This window comes from Myotis daubentonii, chromosome 9 (genome assembly GCF_963259705.1).
Source record: "Myotis daubentonii chromosome 9, mMyoDau2.1, whole genome shotgun sequence".
NCBI classification, from domain to species: Eukaryota; Metazoa; Chordata; class Mammalia; order Chiroptera; family Vespertilionidae; genus Myotis; species Myotis daubentonii.
Genome location: NC_081848.1, coordinates 19,847,594 through 19,863,467, shown reverse-complemented (window position 1 = coordinate 19,863,467; position 15,874 = coordinate 19,847,594). Strand labels below are relative to the sequence as shown.

The 15,874-nt window shown below is 34.8% G+C and overlaps 1 protein-coding gene across 1 annotated transcript in view; it reads left to right on the top strand.

Moving 5' to 3' along the window:
* CNTN5 (contactin 5) overlaps nt 1–15,874 on the top strand; it is a 205,783-nt gene that overhangs the window by 119,510 nt on the left and 70,399 nt on the right. Inside the window, exons 5-6 of the mRNA XM_059710643.1 lie at nt 1,513–1,640; nt 3,607–3,782. Of these exons, the coding sequence (XP_059566626.1) occupies nt 1,513–1,640; nt 3,607–3,782 (304 nt within the window). The remainder of the gene's footprint in view (nt 1–1,512; nt 1,641–3,606; nt 3,783–15,874) is intronic.

Sequence of the window (15,874 nt, the reverse complement as noted above, 5' to 3'; positions counted from 1 at the left end):
TGGGGGATTAAAGTGGAATGAATACATTATATTCCATTTTTATAGAAACCGAGCGCTGTCTAAATAAATGAACAGAATTTTTGATGGACCATCTTGAATGGATTACATAACTTTTGAGATCACTGTTTTTCAAGTGTCTGAAGTTAATATCCCTCCTAGACATAAATTACAAAATAAAATCAGCTATTCCTAGTTTGCTTTGCTCCTGAATGTGTCTCTATTCTACATGTTGTAAATCAAGTTTGATCTATATTAAAACAAGTTGATGTTTCAAAACTGATACCTTTATTGATGACAATATCTAAGTGCAAATTTGTAATATTCAGCAACCTAGAATCTAATCCAGTTGTTACAAAAAGCTCAATCATCTCAGTAAGTGTCAGGTCTGAGCAATTGGCAAGATTGAACCCACATTTTAAAATAACATAAAAGATGTTGACTAAACAGACTCAGCCATTTTTGTATCTTAAATAGTTTAATATTATAGCATTGCTTGGCATAAACTATTATTTTCTGGACTAGGAGGATCCAATTTTAGGATTTTAAGTTCAGTGGAGTCACTGGTTCTTACCAAAAGCAATATAGTCTATTTCCTCTTTCCTAAAAAAAGTCAGTCCAAACTCTAGTGGCATATCAAATAAAACTACAACAGCCACCTCTATTATGTTTCAGGTTGCTTGAGTAGGTTGATGCACCAGTGAAATATATATTTCAGGAGCTTAGAAGAGAGAAAAGGACAAAAGTACTAATTAAATTTAAATCCGTATATTTCTGGAATGATGACTACACAGGAGAATACGGTAATTCTAAATGTCAACCTCATTTTCACTGAACTTTAAAATTTTTTTAATAATGCTGTAATTTTTCACCTTCATATAAGGCTCAAGGTCCATTTTTAACAAAGGTCTCTAAAGAGCCCACATGCAAAGTCAGGTATCATGTTTTTATGTTTTAAAAGTGCAATATGAGCAGCCAGGTATGGGTCTCAGGTCTCATTTACATACCCTTGCTGCAGGAGTGGCACTGCCGAGAAACTCCCATAAATCATCTCCTGGCTGTACACAATTAATTTTACTTTCTGTACTTGCTCGCCTCTATGTTTTTATGCTGTTTCTTTTTATGTTTAATTGTTAAGGTTGCTCATGGTTTGAGGTGAAATACCCAAGTTTAATATTAAAATATTGCTGGATAATATTATAGTAGAAGTTTTAATAACCCAATTCAAGGTCACCTTTTTCCACAAGTTTTAAAATTAACTGTCAAAAAAAGTATCAAAAGAAAAATAACCTGTAACTTCCTAACCCTTTTATATGTGAGAAGATATTAAGTGGGTTTACTGCATAATTTCTTGAAGGGTAAAACATTTCTACCATCATGGTGTATTTTCCCCGCGATCTTTTATCTTATTTATTGTTACCTTGGAAGTGATTTCAGACTTCATGAGAGTTTCTTACTACTTAGCTTATTTTCAATAAAACAAGGGGAAACACCCTTTTTTTTAATGATTTTCAGAATAGCTATTCTTCCAGACGGGAATCTGCGGATCCTAAATGCTTCTAAATCAGACGAGGGAAAGTACGTTTGCCGAGGGGAAAATGTCTTTGGTTCTGCTGAAATCATAGCTTCAGTATCTGTAAAAGGTAAGAACATGTGGCTAAATATTTCATAAGCCTGATTTCATGGCCTTATAGAAATAATATGCATGTGTAGATGCATGCTCCTGTTTATGAACTACATTGTAAAAATAGAACTAATATAGCCACACGGCCCCTTTCCATTATTTAGGGCACCATAAAGAAATGGAATTCTTGTTGGTAGAAATTTAAATTTTTTCCTTTGAACACAATATGTAAGAGGATGAAGACAGCTTGGTGAAATTTTAGTTGGTGTCTCAAAATTTAAAAGTATGCTAACAGTATAAAAATATTTTTTCTCTACCAAGATTAATTTTAGCAATAATCAGTAATATTCCCTTATTACCACTTCCACAGAGGATTTGTGGTAGAAAGGCAGGAGGAGGACTTGGGTGTGGTATGTGGGAGTGAGCTCAGAGAAACTGACATACCAGAGCTGCCCTTTGACGTTTGCATCAATGGAATTTTTTACATAATGTCATTTTTTAACATTGCAAATATTGCCTCTTAAATGTTTACTTGTAAAGCGAACTAGATGTCAAGCCTAGAACCTTTGAGACTATAAGTCACTGCTTCATACTAAGAAAATCTTAGGTAGTGTCTTTGTTAGCAGAGGAATATTTTTCACAGTTGAACTCTACACTTAATTGATTTTTTTCCATTTGCGCATGTATTTTATAGTAAGCCATATTTGGGCCAAAAAAGGTAAAATTGTTAATTTGTCTCATTCTTTAGAAACAGAAAAGTGAAATAGACAGCACTCTGATATTTTAGGGAACGGACAAACATCACTAGAAGGAACATGATTTAAACGATGTCTTCATTTATTGCAGACACTACAGGAATCAGACTCTGCTTCTACTTCCAGTCTGTGTCTTATTCCTTCTCTGTGCTAAACAATGAGGCAGTGCTGGATCCAAGGACTTTCTTTTACAATAACAAAAATATTCTAGCACTTTACAAAAAAAAATCTTAAATGGAATATTAATTACTGGGAATATTCTAATTCTTACAAAGGTTAAACCACAGTATGATGTGATTGTCCTCTCTGATGAAGCCAGAGATTAGATTGCCACATGAATATCTGACTTCTAAAATGTCAACATTCATAGTGGCATTCCTTTCCTGGCATCACACCCACTTTCCTCTCGGTGACTATTCAGAAGGATGTTGCATATTAAAGGATCTTAACCACCCCTGATTAGGCATGGTGCTTCATCAGATTGTGCTATTGTCAACAATAGAGCTGGAATAGGAAAACTGGGCTAATTGTTAATCATTTGTGTCAGTCTTCTTCAGGTATCTACAATCGGGATTCCAGGAAATAAAGACAACATCAAAATCCTATCTCCATCACTTCCCTACTTTATTCAAAATAGCAAGTTATATTGCAGTTATTTGATCACTGTCTTTTTTGAATAATTTTTTCTATTTCAATAACAGTCAACATACAATATTATATGAGTTTTAGGTGTATAACACAGTCACTAAACATTTATATCTTACAAAATTGATCACTATCTTAAGTAGCCCTTGGATGCACAGCTCATATTAACCTTTATTGGTTCAAAATTGCCCTAAACCCTGTAAAAATGTACCTATTTATTTTGTAATTTAACTTTATCTCACTTAGCATAATACTCTCCACGTCCATGAATAAGCCAGAGAAAGACAAGTACCATATGATTTCACTTAAATGTGGAATCTAATGAACAAAGTAAACTAACAAGCAGGGTGGAGACAGACTCATGGGCACAGAAAACAGACTGACAGCTGTCAGAAGGGAGGGGGTTAGGGGCTGGGTGAGAAGGGTGAAGGGATTAAGCAAAGGAAAAATAAAGATTCAGAAGAATCTGTATCTGGAACAACTTTATGGCATAGATTCCTTGCTAAGTTTTTCTCTGTTATTTAAAATATAGAACGCAGGGAAATACTATGTGTGATATTAATTAATATATTTTTATTTCTGTAGAACCTACAAAAATAGAACTTACTCCTAAAAGAACAGAGTTAACAGTGGGAGAAAGCATTGTTCTTAACTGTAAAGCAATCCATGATGCTAGTTTGGATGTCACTTTCTACTGGACACTGAAAGGACAGCCTATCGATTTCGAGAAAGAAGGTGGACATTTTGAAAGCATCAGGGCCGTAAGTTAATACACTTTTATTTTTTGAGTAATAACAATTTTAGCAATTTAAGTTCAAATGTAAAAAATGTTCTTATTCATGTAATGCTAAGAAAACATAGGGATAAAATCAGTTTGATTTAAGCATATTTTTCCTTATTTTATATTAGGCCAAACATGATAATAATAATAATTTTTAAAAACCCAGTAATAAATTGGTAATACTATATTATGCAAGTCTGGTTTATTTGCCAATTTCATTTACTCGATTAATGTTGTCAACATTTCCACATTACTTCTCAAAAGTTATGTTGCTACATAAAGTGACTAGTGATATTTAAAGCATTCTTATGAATATTTATGATACAATAAATTAATGAAGTAACCTGGCTGTCCTACTCCTCGAAAAAAGGTAATTTTGGGAGATTTTTAAATTTCTCACAGGCTATAGAGCTAAACATGCAACCCATAGTCAGAAAGGCATATTAGCCTTAGATAAACATTTACAAGCATACTCATTTCTTCCTCACCAAATATTTTCTTTGTGATGTCTTCTTTTACTTTATGTATCTACATGGCAATCCACGAAATGGAGTGGGAAATCTTTTTAACCAAATACTATAGAACCATCACAGTGTCTTTAGCCAATAGAGAAGTAAAAAAGAAAACACCTCCCCCCACTCTTACTTAAGACCTAAAAGAGTATTTGACAGAGGGAGAGAGATGATGGATGGAATTGGGGAAGCAGAGAAAGATTGTGGCTGCTATATCCCATCTATATTTGCTAAAGGGATGGATCCAAATGCAATTTATGCCTACAGATCCAATTTGAAATGTCACATGCTTATTAACATCGGTTTATTTTTCTATAAACACTTTGGGAAGCACTGGAAAACCACAGCTATTATGATCCCAAACAGATAAAACTCAGTTTGGATTGCATTTTATTATAACTGTAATGTAATACAGTGAAAAGTCCTGGACCCAAACTCAGGGATTTTCTGGATCAATTTCCAGTGCAATCTTTAATCAGCTGTGTAACCAAAAGCCAGTCAATAACTTGACCTATTTGGGCATTAATCTTATAAAGTGAAACAGTTGGGCCAGATAATTTCTAAGATCCTTTCTCACTCTAGAATTTAATAAATTTATATCATAAGAATGAAATATGAATTATCTTTGTTGCATTTGCCAGTGTAACCAAAATTAAGCATTTTCTTCCAAATTATCCATTTTATCCTGATTTACTTTGCAATAAATGGGTAAGACTATATAAATCAGAAACAATTACCAACATCATTATTCATATCTCACTAAATAAATTAATTTTACTTGTTAATGGTTATGTTAAATACAAAATATTTAGGTGATATTAAATTAAACTCATTTTCCTCTAATTCATTTTTCCTTTTTTCTTTTACCTTGAGTTGATAATTTCTTCAAGATTGTGAACAAATTTTATGCCATCATTGTCACAAAGAGAACCAGAAAAATGATACAAAAATATTACATTTGAAAGCAAAACATTTACCATCAAAGATATCTCTTCTCAGGATTATCTGTAAATCTTCATTTTAAGTGATCAGATGTATAACGTAAAAATATATCTAAAATGAATGTTGATTTTTCTTTATATAAGTGGGTCCCCACTTTATTTTAAAAATACTAATAGAGAAATTAATGGTCCTGATCAAATTATATGAATTCTGGTTTTTGTCTGTTAGACATTACCACTTTGGCTTAATGTCATTCATTTGTATAGACAAATACCTGTAATCCCTTCCATAAAGTTGGCAGTTAATAGTACCTGTGGTAGTCCTCTTTACATATATGCTCTTCTTGCCCTTGAGAAGTACAAAATTTACTTTTTACTCCCTGTTAACCCATACTGTTACAAGCCATGTTAAACTTAGGCTCTGGATGATGGACAGTGATAATAAACTACAGAATAGAAAAATTAAAGCAAATTATCATATTGAGAAAAATATTTAGGTTTGGGTAATGTAGAACTTATCATTTTCAGTGGATTTAGAATAATTAATAGAAATACGTATGTGCTGTAAAAATTGAAAGCTTCAAAACTGCAAGGTATAAAAGAAATTGCCTATCACTTTTTTCCCAGTTCCCTCAAACACTGATTGGATTCTGGATGGCTCCATATGTTTTAGGAGAAGAAATGAAAATGTTATTTCAAAGGGAGATTTGGGAAGGCCTCTGGACTTGTTAATACCTTCTGTTTGAAAGGCCAATTGAAGACTCTAGGAATAAGAGGGGTAGGACAGGGTTCAGAAGAGAAGCACATAGGGTGATCTGTGAGTTTCAAAGGAGAACCCCTGAAGAGACCTTAGTGGGGCTCCAGGCTGGCCCAGTAGAGTAAGAAAGCCAAACAGAGTTCAGGGACTTAAGGAGGAAGAGTAGTGTGTCTTTGAGCCCTTTCTAGATTAACTGCTTTGAGACCTGACCTACCAGTGCGTGATTGCATGAGAGTTATTCAGAAGAGAAAGGAGGGTATAACTTTTAAGCACATTAACACTACAGAGTGGCAAATGAATCAGCCAAATATCTACCCCCCCACCCCCGCAAAAAAAAAAAGATACCAATGCTGTTAATAAAGCATTTTATGCTTAGTTAACTACTGCATTATTGAAGAGGTTTTTAATATAATTAAATTCTGTTAAAACTTTTTACTATAAAATAGTTTATTTCTCTGCTCTTTTACACAAAATTGTATGTTCAGTTGAGCACAGTTTGAAACTGCCTTAGATGACATCTGAGACAGTCTGTTATTGGCAGACTCTTCCTTATTTTCTGGGGGTGCCAGCTGAGTGATCTGTGGACTACAATGACTTCAGGATCATGGCTGGATAGAAATACCATGTTGATTTGCCACCTCCGTTTTTACTCTAATAGGCAGATGGTCTCAAAAAGCAAAATTTGAAGACTCCTCTTCACTTTTTGTCAATGCAGTAAAATCAAGTAATGCCTCTGAAGTTATCCTATATAATAAAAGACTAATATGCAAATTGTCCCCTCAACCAGGAGTTTGACCTGGAGTTTGACCATGGGATGGAGCTGGCTGACCAACTCACCCCAGCCAGCCCTGCCCCCGATTGGCATCCCCCACCCCAATCAGGGGTGGGGCTGACCGGCCAACCTCCCCCATCCCTTCCCACCCGGGCCAGATCACGGCTGACGGGGGTGAGCCAGCTGGACCCCACCCATGCACAAATTCATGCACCAGTCCTCTAGTCACATATAAAAAGACAGGCTTAGCCATCCAAGTCACACAGGCCTCACTTTGTTTATTTAAATATCATGCACTAAAACTAACCTTCTGGTTATGGTACGTACTATGGTAGGGATACCAAGCTTTTTAATTTATTTAGAAGCTCCATTTTTGATAGATGTTTTATCATTATAATATACTTACATAGCATTATGGGTGATATGAAAGTTACTAGCTCCTATGAAATGTGTTTAACCTTGACCATGAAGTCAATTGGATTTACTTCAGTGATATTTATTAAACCAAATTCTCCCCTAACTCAGTCATTTTCAATAGTGACATACTTGGACTTGTTAGTCTTTCTAATATGTACAGCAAATTTCTAATAAATATTTTCATGCAAAACAACACTCTAAATATCTTGAGTTTCAGTTCAGAATTTCCATTAAGTTTATTCAGTATTACTCTGACTTTCTACCAGCTATTCTGCAAGTGTACATTGAAGAATAATCAGTGGAACTTGACTCCAGAACTACTTCCTTGTCCCAATCTGACAAGACTTATTTAAGACCACACATTTTTATAAAGTACGTATGTACCACACCGTTTAGAATAAATAAATAAATGAATGAATAAGTAAATAAATGCATAACGTCAAGCCCACTCTTTAAATTATAACATTGTAGCCTTCCACCTTTATCAAATGTTCAAGTTACTAAAATGAGTATCTAAATTATTTTCAGAGCATAAAATTCTCATCTTTTTTCAATATTGCAATTTTATCCACAGTGTTTGCTTTATTTCTTAAGAAACCTCTATTCAAATCTTGATAATTTTTTTAAAAAATACCTCTATCTCACTCTTATATTCTATACTCTTCTCCCTTTTATGATTCATATTGATTTGTGGGTCCATTCAAATGAATTAAATTAGGAAGGATGATGGATTATGTCAGTCTTAACTGGGGACATCATAGGGCATTGTAGTAGATTCCACCGTTTGTTACCCAGAATTCCCTTTTAAAACTAAGGCACGCGTTCCCCCATCCAAGCCACTAAGACAGGTCCCAGTGGAGTCCCTCTCTAGGAATCATTCCCAGCCAATGAGAGTTGTCTCTCAATATCTTTTATCAAACATAGAGCATATGTACAACTATTTAGGAAGGTGACATTTTAAATTTCCCACTTTCTCAATAAGTTTAACATTAAATTATATCATCTTGTGGACACCTTAGGTAAATATCCCTCACCCATTGTAGAATTGTGGGTTAATTATTCTTATTGATGGAAATATTTTCATATATTCATCAAAATCACTCACACCTATAAAGTTTATACTATGATTATATGGTTACATTTACATTATATAACTTCTTTTCTGCTAGTATTTATAAATGACTATTATGAACAATCTCCTTTGCCATAAATATGTTTCTGTTATATGTATTTTTAAAATCAACCCTACAAATCAGACTCTTCATCATTTAATAACTTCAGAATAAATTTGAAAGTTTCATTATTCAATTAAGACCTAGGCTAAAATAATATTAATAGAATTTTACATCATGAAGAGAACTTTTGCCCTTTCTCTCTCATACCTATTGTTTCATTTGATTTCCACAATAACATTGTGAGCCAAGCAAATTATATATAAATGAAGAAACTGAGTCCCAGGAAGGAAGATGGGTGAAGGGTCTCACTTTTGGGGTTCTGAGCAACTCAGACACAATGACCACACAGCCGCCACCATTATCATTGAGCTTAAAACTCCACAGCCATGAATGATATTCCAAATCTGGTTTGATGTTTCAAAGTAAAGACAGAAACTAGCTGTAACTCTTCACTATGCCATTTTGAAAATCGGGGACATAAAGAGATTGCTTCTTCTCTGCAGCCTCACCTCTAAGCTGGAAAGTGTAACCTATTTTTACCTTACTTCATTGTTCATTGATCACTATTCAAACATTAAAATTATATATTCTGTAACATCAAGTCAACAAATTGTTTTGTGTGTGTGTGTGTGTGTGTATATATATATATATATATATATATATATATATATATATATATATTATTGATTTCAGAGAGTGAGAGTGAAGGAGAGAGAGATAGAAACATCGATGAGAGAGAATCATTGATTGACTGCCTCCTGCACGCTCCCCAGTGGGGATCAAGCCCACAACCCAGGCATGTGCCCTTGACCGGAATCAAACCTGGAACCCCTCAGTCCGCAAGCCAATGTTCTATCCACTGAGCCAAACCAGCTAGGGCAACAAATTGTTTTTAAAAATGCTCCCATAAAAGTTACTGAGAATGAATTGAAAAACATCTCAAAATATCTACTACACTTGCCTCTTCAGATGTTCTCTGGGTGTGTTTTCCATTATTTAAAGCTCACTCTTCTGGCGGCTATAATTGTTTCATTTTATAGTGTTTGATTCTCTTGTTATCAACTTCCCGTTTTAGTCTTTGGGGAAATTTTCTCTAAGTGGACATGAGGTGCAGTGTTACATTGCTTTTACTGCTGAAGACAAAGCAAAGAATGTAGAGGACAAAGGGCTCAACCGTTCTTCTGAAGAAAACATTCAGTTTCCACATTTGAGACATTATAATTGTATCTTTTCTTACCGAGCATGTTACAGCATTGTTGGTTCCATTTGAGTTTTTGGCCACGAAATTCAGTTTTCAAGTTAGATAGCTGTTCGGTAGGGTTTCAGATTCTGTCCTCTTCCCCACGCAGTACTTCATTTATTCCTTTCCCATTCCTCCCCCAGAACAAGTATCAAATTCCACCAAAAGTATTGCTTTCCCTTTTAGCCTTTACATTTTCAGAAATTAGGAATATGCTTATTTTTTCTCAACTCAACACAGTATTTGGTCCACATTAAATACCAAATAAATATTTGTAGAGTTGTTAAAGGAATAAGTGAAGTTAAGAGTATATGAATTAAAAACTAGCCATATAGAGTAGGCCACTTAGAAAAAAAATGTTGACTATTATACCTAAATAGCTTTCTAAATCCAGGAATGATTCCAACACCTATTTGAATAATATAGAATGCCAGTGATCAGGAGTTTTATTCCTATTGCTTTATATGAAATTTAAATATTTTTGATGTTGTGCATAAAATAGTTATTTTCTCTGGAAATATTAATAGGAGTTTTAATAAAAGAAAAATATAAAATGGATTCTAGTTATCATGTTGAAGCAATGCTGATATGTTTTATTGGTTTCCTGTTATTTAAAAAGAATGCCCTACATATATATCTATGTATCCAGAGAATATAATTTAACCCGCAGAGTGATGAAATGCATAGTATAATAAGGCCCTTAATAATAGAAATTTTTTTACCTTGTAGGAATAATATATATATATATATATATATATATATATATATATATATGGATTTTTTTTTTTAGTGTTTGAAAGAAAACCTTGGTATATAAAAGGCTGTCTTTATTCTCTAATACCACATAAGGTTAGGATTTTCATAAGAAAACATGGTTTAGTTTTACATTTTGAAGTACTATTGATATGTAAGCATTGTGTTTTAGACTGACTCCTATGTTATTTCCGAAAGTGATTTTCAAAGAGCAAGGTTTTTGATAGGCTGCTATTTTCAAGACATCTTTGAAATTCTACCTTTATTTTGCAATTTCTCTTCTGCATCTGTTTTGTATTAAATTCTAAAGAGTGTCTAAGTGTTATGATGTCTTTCACTTTTGCTTTTCAAAATCCTATAGTTTCTTTCCTGTACTATTTTTATCACATTATAATAGAAAAGCGACTCTAAGAGCCTAGAATTAATAACTCGGTAGGTAGCCTCTCAGATAGATTTTCTCTCTTAGAAAAGGAGGAAGAGGGAATTTTTATAAATAACAATTGGGCTATTATAATTCACTTTCTTCATCTGATACATGTTATATAAGAGAAGTAGAAAAGATCAGTTTAGAGAATTTGGAAAACATGACGCCATTTTCTTTAATGAATAACTAACGTCTCCATAGAGTATTTTTTATTTTTTTTAAAAAATATATTTTACTGATTTTTTACAGAGAGGAAGGGAGAGAGATAGAGAGTTAGAAACATCGATGAGAGAGAAACATTGATCAGCTGCCTCCTGCACATCTCCTACTGGGGATGTGCCCGCAACCCAGGCACATGCCCTTGCCCGGACAGGAACCTGGGACCCTTCAGTCCGCAGGCCAACGCTCTATCCACTGAGCCAAACCGGTTTTGGCCATAGAGTACTTTTTAAATCTAAGATGGATGAATTCTGAATATGTCACAGTTCCACGAAGATTTATTGAGCACCTACCCATGAGGCAGCTGCCCAGGGCTGAGGGTTCTGTAGTAATCAAGGCCACCCTCTGTGAAGGGTGTATGAATACAACTGAGGTAGAGTGCTGCCTTTGAGGGGCCTCATCTCACAGAGGAACAGACTTATAAATGGGCATGTGGCAAGGGCAGTGGAAGAAGTATGTTTAGGGAACTCAGTCCAAGGTACGCATCATCCAACCTGTGGGAGCAGTATGCTTCCTAAACCAAATAACACTTCTTCAACCAAATAATGCCTGAGCCTATTCTTAAAGAAAAATAAACAAAGAGAGACGATGCAGAAGGTGGAAATACATTCTAGGTAGAGACTGGGCATGAGGAAAATATGAAAGATACTGAGGTTTTGTCTATCTGATTCCAATAACAAGCGGTGCTCTTACAGTGAAAGCAATCCTCATCTATCTGCTATAGTAATTCTGTTTTCAAGAAATCTTCTCATATCACCTATTAATGTTACATAAATGACCATGATTATCTTTGGCTGCAATTATAGCAAGTTACATGGTTCTAACAAAAGTAAAGCTGACAGATTTTTCAAAAATAAATCCAGGGATAAATTGCATGTTGCTAAGCATAAGTATATGTGGTTTACATAAATTTACATGTTGCTTAAAGCTTTCTACAGGGTATACAAAAAAGAAATTTATATTACAATGTTAAGATTCAATATCCAGAGTCATTACGATAATTCCCTGAGAAGCAGTATGTGATTTCTTATTTTCAGGACACTGCTTATTATTCTGGAAGCAGTTCTAAGAAAATGGGCTAAAATAAAAATTTCTGTATTCCATATTTATTTCTTTACTAGAGAACTGGTGCACAAAATTTGTGCATGAGGGGGTTGTCCCTCAGACCAGACTGCACCGTCTCCAATTTGGGACCCCTCAAGGGATGTCTGACTGCCCGTTTAGGGCTGATCCCACTTAAATGAGCAGTCGGACATCCCTCTCACAATCCAGGACTGCTGGCTCCCAACCACTTGCCTGCCTGCCAGCCAGATCACCTCCTAATCACTCCCCTGCCAGCTTGATCGATGCCTAACTGCTCCCCTGCCGGCCTGATTGTCCCTAACTGCCCTCCTCTGCTGGCCTGGTCACCCCTAACTGCCCTTCCCTGCTGGCCCAATTGCCCACAACTGTCCTCCCCTGCCGGCCATCTTGTGTCCACATGGGGGTGGCCATCTTGTGTGTTGGAGTGATGGTCAATTTGCATATCATCTCTTTATTATATAGGATTACATTATATATTTTTTAAGAATAAGAGTCACACCTATTTTGCCAGCTATTGCTAGAACCTAGCATCATGCCCTGGAAATTTTTTTGCTAAATAAAGTATTTGTTAAATTAATTATTATATAAACAAGTAGAAATCTATACTATTATATATAGACACTTTCTCATTTCCTTGACCAGGTGCTAAACTACCACACACACAAAAAAAAGTAATATATTGATATCAGATAATTTTTTAACACATCACTTTCCAAAAAGTTAATGGTCACCTGTAATGTGTATAGTACTTTATCAGGGCAAAAAATGTATGGTTGAGTAAAGCATGCTCTCTCCTTTCTGGAACTCTTAATCTAGACAGACCTTTAAATAGTGATAAGTGTTATAGTATTGAGACATTATACTGTTGATAGAAAATAACTCTGCAGGAAAATTTTCAGTTATTAACCAAGTATGTCATTGGCAGAAATAATGTTCTTAGAATTAATGTTCTTGGAATTAATGTTCAATTGAATTAAACTAAGTTAATTACTAAAGGTTATCGGTCAACTAGTATAAGGCAAGATAATTATGATGGTTTTTTAAATACCCTAAATATCAAACTATTTCTTTTTTTTAATATATTTTATTGGATCAGCTGCCTCCTGCACACTCCCCACGGGGGGTGTGCCCACAAGCAAGGTACATGCCCTTGACCGGAATCGAACCTGGGACCCTTGAGTCCACAGGCTGACGCTCTATCCACTGAGCCAAACTGGTTAGGGCTCAAACTATTTCTTATTATACACCTACACATCTGTAAAATCAAAATAATTAACTATTTTGAAGCCAGTTAGCTAAAATAACTTAAAATGCATTAATTGTGAAGATACAACGTTGTACTAAATAGTTTAAGGCTTTCATATCAATAAGCTTAAATGAAACTATAAAATACTATATGTTATCCTATTTAACACCTGGTAGCCCCACAAATAAAGCTAGCATATTGATAAAATTTGTCTTAAAGTACTTACTAAATATAGCAACAGTATTTCCTAAAAGCATTTCTGAAACTTGCACTTCATGGCCATTGCCTGTCATTTAAGTAGTAAGAGATGCCGAGAGGCCTTCGCTTTTCCTGACGTAGGGACCTACACATGCTTTGCTCACCGTGCCCATCACATCAGTGATGATTCTGAACAGTAATGATTCTCTGGTACTTAAAGTAACTTTAGCTAGTGTTAGAGATGCAGGCATTTCAGTAAGAATGTTCTCATTTACCTTTTAGAATAATCCGGCAGAATAATAAAGCATCTTTTTTTCAGCTAACTTTTTGGGGCCTTTACATTGCCATTTCCAAACACATTTAGTCTCATAACAGAATTCTGACTGGAATAATCCATTGTTGTTTTATTTTTATATTTATATTTAAGATGTTGAGATATAAATACCTTGAGAGAGGAGGGAGTTTTACAATTTAGAACCAATGAATACCCTATCCTTTGCCCATCTCTTTTTTCCTATGAATCACTAAAAGAAAGGAACTGAGGAGTAGTTTTTCTAACTACTATGTAGTGGTGACTGTTAAACATAGTCTGTATCAGTTTTTGCTATGAAACAAACCACCCCAAAACTTAGTGCCTCAAACTATCATTTGTTTAGTTTATAATTCTATGGGTTGGCAAGTTGGGCTGAACTCATCTGGAGTTTATTTGCTGGTCTCAAGACTCACTCATGCATCTTTAGTCAGCTGCCAACCAACTTTGAGGCATTAATGGCTGGCTAGTGGCTGGGGCTACAGGGGTACATAGACCACGTGTTTCATCCACCAGGCTAGTCAGACTTGTTCACATGGATGTCTCAGGAGTCCAAGATCCAAGAGCAGAAGCATCATGATCCCTTAGGCCAAGGCTCAAACTTGCTTTATGTCAATTCTGTCACGTTCTATTGGTTAAAGCAAGCCATAAGGCCATACTAGATGCCAAGGGTAGAGAACCCTCCTCCTGGGAGGAAATGCAGACTATTATGGCCAGTGTTGCAATCTACCACTATCGATTTCCTGTCCAAATTTTTTTGTATTTTTCTGACTTGCAAACTTCATTCCAGAATCCACAAATTTCTCAATCAGTGGTGGTTCTAATTGCTGTTTGAGTTAGCTTATAATGCAAAGCAAACTCCACAAAATTTATGATCCAATTCCATGAGTCAATAATTATAGCCAGACTCAGTTGTTTATCCTACTGGTTTATATCGGACTCATTAATGCATCTGAGGTTAACTAGGAGTTGTTTGGGAGGTGGCAGCTAGGATGCTATGTCTCTGCCCTAAGTTGTCTCCACCGGACAGCAGGCTAGTCTAGGCTATGCCACACGGTTTTCACAGGTTCCAAAATAGCACTCTCCAGTACATACCCAGTTTTGCAAGTATATATTTGTTCTTTGTTTGCTAATGTCTACATGACCTATGTAATCACTTATTATGGCACAGTTGAGTGTGAGAAGGGCTTACCCAAGGGCAGATCCAGGAAGGCATAAAAAACTTTGGGGCGATTACTTCAACACTCCTACCGCACAATTTAAACAATTATCAGTGTCAAATGATCCTTAACTTCAGTTATGGTATTATTTTTAAGACAAACTAAAGCTAGATTATGCATGTAGTGATATGTATGGGGTAAAATGAGCATTAGGAAAAATAATCATTTACATAACACTAAAATTCAACATGGGCTGTCACTAGCAACACAAACTATGTCAACTGCATGGACTGAATTAACTAGTCACAACCTGAATTGACCCCTTTGAATTGAATAAGTGAAGATAGTCAAAGCCCTTTATCTGATTATAGTCATTTTTTTCATTTATAAAGTTTATGTTCTTTTTTAAAAAATCTTAGGATATTTTAACCACTTTACTTATTAATAGATACTGGGAACAGTTAGAGAAAAGATATTAACAGAGAAAGATTAAATTCTTTACTTAAAAATGAATAAATTAATTGGTTTCTGAAAAATAACATATTCTGAAGACATATTATGATATTTTCTAGCTTATCTATTGATCTAAAGTAATCCATGTTAAATGTCTCTTCCAAAAATTGGTTTTAATGATTTCTGTGCTTTAGTTATATTTTGCGAGAAACAGAATCAGATATATTTATTAATAAATTGATGAAAAGGGATTCTGGATATATTAAAAACAAACATGAAATATACTGAATATTCCATACCCAAATGAATTCATAGATTCTTTTAGCCATGTAAGCTGATTAGTTTATAATAAATGCAGTTGATGATAAAAACTTACCTTGGTTTTTCTCCATGGTAACCATAGTTTTGAGTT